General features: G+C 33.2%; 1 protein-coding gene across 1 annotated transcript; it reads right to left on the bottom strand.

Annotated features, from left to right (window-relative positions):
- Positions 1 to 1,096: 1,096 nt before the first annotated feature.
- On the bottom strand, positions 1,097 to 7,733 carry LOC106664701. Its single transcript, XM_014390638.2, has 3 exons — positions 7,597 to 7,733; positions 3,167 to 4,064; positions 1,097 to 1,351 (listed from the first exon to the last, which is right to left on the bottom strand). Exons 1-3 carry the CDS (start codon positions 7,606 to 7,608, stop codon positions 1,173 to 1,175), a joined length of 1,089 nt encoding a protein of 362 aa, XP_014246124.1. The 5' UTR covers positions 7,609 to 7,733; the 3' UTR covers positions 1,097 to 1,172.
- Positions 7,734 to 8,033: the final 300 nt, after the last annotated feature.

Here is an 8,033-nt window from a genome sequence, read left to right as displayed (position 1 = left end):
GCATAGCGTATGCATAAACCTCTTATTTTGTCTACAATATTATTTAATAAATAATCAATACTACTGACTTTTGTGGGAAATAGAAAAACTGGTCTATTGAAAAGAGATTACGCACTTGCGGAAATATAAAAGTGAATACTTTTTTGGGCAAATTGAGATCGGTCATAAGAGGTGATGGGAGCGTACTTGTGTTTTTAAAATTTACTTGATATATTGTATGATACTGTTACCATTAAGATTTAATTGATTTTCCCTAATTTTTGATCTGGAATTTTTATCAAATCTATCTACCTTATAATCTTTCGTAATATAATAACTGCATTGCATGGGATTTACTTAATTTCTGTTTTGCATTAAAAGTAAAAATCTAGCCTGCTGTTTTAGAAGTTGAAGTTCCCATTTTTGGCTTTTTTTAAGGTTTACTAGGATGAAAATGAGACTGTCTATTTTTGTCAAATGAAGCCCCTATTTCCTCAACCCCACCATCTCAGAAAAAGTGTTTTTTAGGATAAGCAAAAAAATAATATACTGATTATTTTCAAGAGAATTTTATTGTGTTGGTTTAAGTTTTGTTCATGACAAGTTAAATCCAAATCAAATTCTAGATTCTTGTCTTTTTCCTTTTGTTCTTAGTTGCCGTGTTTATTTTTATTTTTCTAAGCCATCGAAAATATTTCAAATAAGCAAATTTATACAATATTCTTTAAATATACAAAAATATGCAGAATAAAATTTGAACCACCCTACCATGGAGGAATGATTCGGATAAATATCTGATCACCATAGTCGTAAGTGTTAGCAAAAAGATTATGCTATTGCATAAAAATTTATGAGTTTTAATTTTTTTTTAAATTTAATTATAATGGTTTAAAAGAAAATTCACCAAAACACTGGAAAATCATCTAGTGATAGATTAAAATTTAACTAACAATTTTTATACCTATTTTTCTGGTAAGTTTATAATTTTCATTTAATTATTGATCTGATGTTATTGCCAACTTGTGGATAAAGGAAAAAAATAAACAGAATTGGTTAACATATCAAACAATTTATTAAATACAAAATCATTGGCTATAAAAAATATAATTTTTGCTAAATCCCAATATTTATAAATAATATATTAAAAATTAAACAAATTTAAATAAAAAATATAAAAACAAATGTTAACCCTTTTATGAATTAGTTCTTGGAGGATAAGATTTAAGATATGTACGTCTTCCACGTATTCTCGCTCTTGGATTTATTACAGTTGTTGTTCTTATTCTCTTTCGCCCACTCGGCGAACAAGGAACAGCCCATGTCGGTTCTTTCGAATCGTCCCAGCTTTCATTGTAAGCATAACGCTGTCTGCCTAAAATAACAAAAAACTAATATGAATAATCGTGTTTGTGTCGTTCTGCACTGATTTTTTTGTTTTGATTTGTTAAATTGTCTATTCCGATTGAAAATTTGTCCATTAATAAGCTGAGTTCTGGGTGCAAATGTGATTTAAAAATGCCACGATTTATCCACATAGTGGATAAAATTTATTTTCAAGATTGGACAGAAGTTTTTCATATTGTTTCAAACGCAACAAGGTTTGGTTTATGTATACAGGACTTGGGATTGTATATAATACGGTCTTGAAAACAAAGAGGATTTTTGGAGCCTATCGTAAACCTGGAGGAGTAGACGTGGTGGATGACTTAAAGCAGGAACTCAATGGAAGTTCACTCTTGATCTTTCTAAGTCTTATAAAACTCACTAGAAAAAATATTTTATCTCAATCTTGATCAATCCGATGTGATTTCTTGTAAACGTCAGGCCATTAAAAAAAACTTTCTTTAGTCAAAAACAGTTTACATTTTACATAAAAGCGCCATAATGCATTATTGTAATTAAAATGTGCAAAAACCTCATGTTATCCATAATTACAATTAATTAAGGTTTTTAGTTGGGATAAAAAAAGTCAATGGCACGAGCGGGATTCGAACCCACGATCTTCGGCTTGATACGCCGCTGCTCTACCACTTCAGCTATCGTGACCTTGATCCACTCGGACACCAACTTCCTATGTCAACCACACCTTTTGAATTTTCCCTCCTTTTTGCCATTTAATGAATGGAGAATCCAATCCGATTACACAACATTTGAAAAATGGCAAAAAGGAGGGAAAATTCAAAAGGTGTGGTTGAGATGGGAAGTTGGTGTCTGAGTGGATCGAGGTCATGATAGCTCAAGTGGTAGAGCAGTGGCGTATCAAGCCGAAGATCGTGGGTTCGAATCCCGCTCGTGCCATTGACTTTTTTATCTCAACTAAAAACCTTAATTAATTGTAATATATTATATTGGTCAAGCGGACCACGAAATTAGTGAATTTAAGTTATCCATAATATTGCCCACCAGAAACATCGAAGAGGGATTTTCAATGCTACGAGTTGTCCTGCCGAAGACTACACGGTTTTATATGATTCATGCTTGTTAATAGCAAACCACAGGCTTGTCCTACCAAATATTTCAGCAGTTTGACATAAATCAACGAATTTGGAATCATCAGATTTCGTTATGAATTAATTAGGGGTACTGAGTTAAGTGGGTGGGTCGGTATATAGTAACAATAGTGGGCCTAGTTCACTTCCTTGAGACACTCCCATACCATTTATGGAAACTGACCGCATTTGACTGTGAGATATTTCACAGATGTCTGTGGGCTGATGAACAGTCCGATCATCCTGCATTTGTCACAATCACCGAAATCCATCTGGTAACCAGTGAGGTTAGGCAGACTGAGTTGATCTGCAGGATCATCCCAGCAGACCTCAAAAAGGCATCTTATAATTTAGTTGTGAGTAAATTTTTAAATGATTTTTTGTCATAATGACTAATTATCATTATTATTGTCTTGAATTAATTCAAAATTAAAATTAATTAAAAACTGAGATAGCTGAGTGGTCAGTGGGTTAGACTCTACTCGTAGACCTCACGGCCGTGAGTTCAATTCCCACTGCCACCCTGTCTTTTTTTTCACATTCCCCTTACCCCACAAAAACATCCCTTTGCCTAATATAGAAGTCATAAAGCCAATAAAAAATTAATTAAAAATAAGCAATAGATTCAGGGGATGCCACAGACTACATATATAGCATATCAAGGACAAATTAAATATTAACATAAAAATTAAACATACCTTGAATTTTGTCAATGGTATTTTTAACAACATCAACAATTGTGGAAAATAGGCCTGGAGTGCTTGTCTGATTGTCTTGGCTCATTTGAGATGTTAGACTATTGAATGGGCGTGAATGACCTGCATTCACGTATTCCATTTGTTCCAGAAATGATATTTTCCTCTTGGCCGGTGGCAATTCATCAATCGGCAGTAACGGCGAGACAAATGATTTTGTGCTGCTAAAATATACGCTTCGGTCTGAACTGCCTGCTACTTCCGAATTGAAATTAGTAGCTGGAGTTGCAAATATTTCCTCTTTTAAGGATTCGCATGTGTCCTTCGACTGATCCGTTTGCTCTACAATCGGGGTGCTTGTTGTAAATTCCGTATCCACTAGTGGTGATTTAATTTCTTGAATAAATTTTGTCTTACTTTCTGATTTCATGTCAGTCCCAACAATCTCTGAAGATTGTGTACCACTTTTACTTTCTACTTGATTGTTTAAAACTATATTTTCATTCGGTTTGATTTTCTCGTCTTCTTTAGTGTTTGTTGTTTTTTCTATGTGATCAGCATTCATCTCTTCTTCTTTAACTGTTTGCAATGCTGAGACTTTGTTCACTTGCTTGTGATGAAGGAACGGCCTTAACTTTAATGTCTTCTCTTGCACCTCTGTCGATTTGGCTGTTTGGGTATCATTATAAAACGATATTTTCCTTTTTTTCAACAATCTGGCTGTCGATATGCTTTCGCTCTTTTTCTCTTCATATTGATTGAATTTCAAGGGCAAGACGGGATTTTGTATGAATTTTCTGTTTATTAATATAGGTATAACAGGCTTCTTGTGAATTTTGTGCTCATGATGCCTTCGGTGATTTGCACAACAGAACACATCTTCACACACCTTGCACCGCAACTGTAACAAAAAAAAGCAAATAACATCGCAAGAAAATACTATGTTAAAATATTCACACATAAATCCACATAAATCCAATACAACTCAATTTAGACTTGTCAGACTTTTGTTTAAATTATACATACAGGGTGTCAATTCAATCGTGTTACCTCTGGTTTTTTCAAAAACAATCCAGAAAAAAAAAATTCAAACAGTTTTTGTTTTTGGCATAAGCTTTACTGTAATACATTGCAATAATTATATTTTTTAAACGGCCTTATTTTCACAGTATTAGCCAGATAAAAAATATTTCAAAAAAGACAAGGGATGATGGTGGGAATTGAACCCACAACCACAATGTCTACAAGCTGAGACTCTAACTCGCTAACCACTTGTGTACCGCAGTCCTCCAAATTAACTTTAATTGTTGTTATTTCTAGGCCTTTTTTAAAGTGAAAAAATTAAACAATGCAAGAAAAAAAAAAACAGACAAAAAAAACGAAGAAAAGAAAGAACTTTTTTCCAAAATAACCTAAATTTCAATTTGCAAATCAAAGAGTCCATTCGATTTTTTGAAAAATGGCGAAAACCATTTGAAAATTGTTTGAGAAAAATGTTAACTATGGCCAAAATACCACGTAGAAACAGATCCTGCAAAAAATTGTAATTGTTGTAAAACCAAATTTTTGTTTAGTTTTTCTATGTCAACATTTATTTGAAATTTAAAAAAAAAAAAATTAGACAGTTAAGGTAAATTAGGGAGTCATAAGTATATTCCATTCCACGAAGTGTCTCCTGGAAAATGTTCAAGCCTCAGACCAAAGAAATAACCTATGGATCACTAATCTGGTGGAACAAAGCTCAACAAAAAGTAGCTACCCAAACATTAGGCAGCATACAAAGACTAGCAAACCTATGTATCACAGGGACAATGAGAACAACCCTTATATATGCATTAGAAACTCTTCTAAACCTACCTGCATTGGAAATATTCATACAAGGAGAGGCTAGGAAAAGCTCACTTAGGTTCCAGAAACAATTAAATTGGAAAGGAACTTAACAATTCGGGCATACAACCATAATCAACAAAATCAGACACAGATTATTAGAAATGGGGACTGATTATATGATCCCGGAAACATTCTTCACAACTTCCTATAAAGTCTCAACGGACTACAAAGGAGAGGAAGAACACAGGAGAGCATCAGATATCATCAGATATGGTATACAGATGGCTCCAAAACAAACAAAGGAACCAGATCAGGCGTTTTCTGTACAGGCCCAAAACATGAGCAATCAAACTCATTAGGGAAGTACACTTCGGTCTTTCAAGCAGAAATACATGCCATCAATGCTTGTGCCCTGGAAATCTTAAAAGAGGTTACACTGGCAAAAATATCCTCATAAGATAGCCAAACAGCTATTATAGCATTAGCATATAAAAGAATCACATCAAAATTAGTCAGTGAATGTATCCAAAATCTTCAAAACTGGAGAAACACAACAACCTGATGATATCTTGGGTGCCAGGGCACAGAGGAATTTTGGATGACGAGAAAGCAGACAGACTGGCCAAAGAAGGATCTGCAAGACCATAACCTATACTTGGGATAACAAAAACAAATATAGAATCCTCCAACGCAGAATGGATAAAAAAAAAAAATGAGAAGTGGATAAACTCTAGCGGCGCTAGACACAGTAAACTCATGATGAAACAATCCTCACCAAGTCTGGCAAAATCACTGCTTCAATTGGAGAGGGCTAAACTCAGAGGAGAGGTAGGACTCCTAACCGGTCACTGGCATCTGAGAAAACATCTATACAATTTGGGCGTGTACAACGATGTTCCCATCTGCAGATTATATAATAAGGAGGAGGAAACAGCCACCCATATCAACTTCGAATGCGAAGCAACAGCTCAATGGAGGTTTAACCTAACGTACGGAAAAAACTTAGGGAATGAAATTGTAGCAGCGACAGTCAATGACCTGATACTTCTAAGAAGAAGGATTGAGTCTATTGACTGAACTAAGGAACTAGGAAGGTACAATAAGACAGAAGGGTGCAGTGCCTGGGAATGCACAAACCCGCTTCCTAGTATCCTTTTCTACCATACCATACCAGGCCAAAGAAAACTCAACCTTCTGAGTTAGAGCATATAGGTAATGCCAAAAAAATGTGATGGTATGCCAAAGAGGCTCTGGCGTCTGCGTAAATAGCTATATCCAGGTGTCCGAATAACATAGAACAATATAGACCTTGATACCATGCCCCTGAGAAAAATTCTATACTCTTAAAAGAAAAATTATCCAGGAAATCTGTTATCAGAGATCAGACACGATAGACTAAAGTATTAAAGTGAAATATTTCCACGACTTTCAATGGAAAGGAAAAAATGGGTTGATCATACGTATCATACCATTTTGGCATTTCACGTGCAGAATTCAGTGTGTCTCAGCTAAGGAAGGTAGTTAAGGAAGAGTAAGTTCTCTCGTCAGTTTGAAAAGCTAGTCCATTTCATATAGATTTAATCCTGAACCCAGCAAAGAAAAAATTTGACGAGTGTCATCATTTGCAATGCAGTGTTCTGAGCTTTTTTTTTTTTTAATTCATTCTACGCTGACTGAAGAATAATTTGAGGATTTAGCTGAAAGCTTATGTCATAAAATGTGGTAGTTTGTTATGGGCGTAAAATTTTCATTAACTTTATTTTTTAAATAACCCTACAATAGGGGTTATCAGTTAAAAAACCGAATGCCAAAGGCTAAACAAAAATTTCGTTTTTGACTTAAAAACAACGGTGAAATTTTTTTTTAATATTTAACATTTTTGATGAATCTGCAGATGAAAGTGTATGTGAAAAACATTTTGCAATGTTTGAAAGTAGAGTTTATACTAAAAAAAAAATAATAATACTGTTTAATTTTTTTCTAATGTTGATTAATCACTATTTACCACCATGATTCTATCCAGGTGAGCTTGATCGTCTATAACCATCCTGATAAGTTTATTCAAATTTTTTTCTTTCTTTCAGACGTGTTTGAACATTTCACCATCTTTAATGGTTGGTATGTATGTTCTTTTGTCAGACGATATCACCAGGAAAAGTCAAGAACTTTATTTTTGTACCATTTATATTTATACACTCCTATTAACACTTCTTCGGTGTCATTAACAAATTGTGAACAATAATGGACTTAATAAAGCACCTTGATTCACTTCCATAGCCATAAAAGTACTAGAGACATTTTTATATCTTACCACAGCTTCATGTAAAAATAATAATAGTTTAATATCGTTTTTTTTTGCTAACATAATTAGAAATTATTGTAATTAATATTAGTTTTGGCAATAAAACTTAAATTGTTTTAATTATTTTGCAGCCTTTATAGTGCCAAAATGTCTTTTATTGTAGTAGCCTACTGTAAGGTAAAATTATTACCCAATAAACTGTATTGTATGTAAAATCAATATTAAAAGCCTAATATAAACAAAAATTTAAAGAAAATTGTTTAACAAATAAATAGAGCATGTAAGTAAAACGAAAACTTACGTGATGAAACATTTTGCACACTTAAAAAAACAAAAAAACAATGCCAGGCAATATTAATTTTTATTAGGCCAGAGATTGGGCAGAAAACACTAATCCTTTAAAGTGGATTAGAACCAGCAGCATCAACATTAACAACAATAAGCTTTGCCCAATCATTTGGTCGATCAAGAATCAGATTTTTCCAAACTTGATTTTTCTAAAGCAATAAACTTGACCATGTGACCAATTACTAATATTTATTATTTATAAATGTAATCAATTATGTTTATTTATTGTTATTATGGTTTTGTATAAGTGGTAAAAAAGATTTAAGTTTTCTTTTGTCAAAATAGTACAAAAGAATGTTTTACTTAATGTTTTTCATGAATCACAGAGGCAAAAATTGGTTTTTAATTACTTTACGCCAATTTAGATAACAGATTTTATTCTGTTCATTT

Source organism: Cimex lectularius, unplaced genomic scaffold (assembly GCF_000648675.2).
Source record: "Cimex lectularius strain Harlan isolate CLEC.00 unplaced genomic scaffold, Clec_2.1 scaffold154, whole genome shotgun sequence".
NCBI classification, from domain to species: domain Eukaryota; kingdom Metazoa; phylum Arthropoda; class Insecta; order Hemiptera; family Cimicidae; genus Cimex; species Cimex lectularius.
Note: the sequence above shows the minus strand (reverse complement) of the source record. Positions and strands in the feature narration are given on the sequence as shown.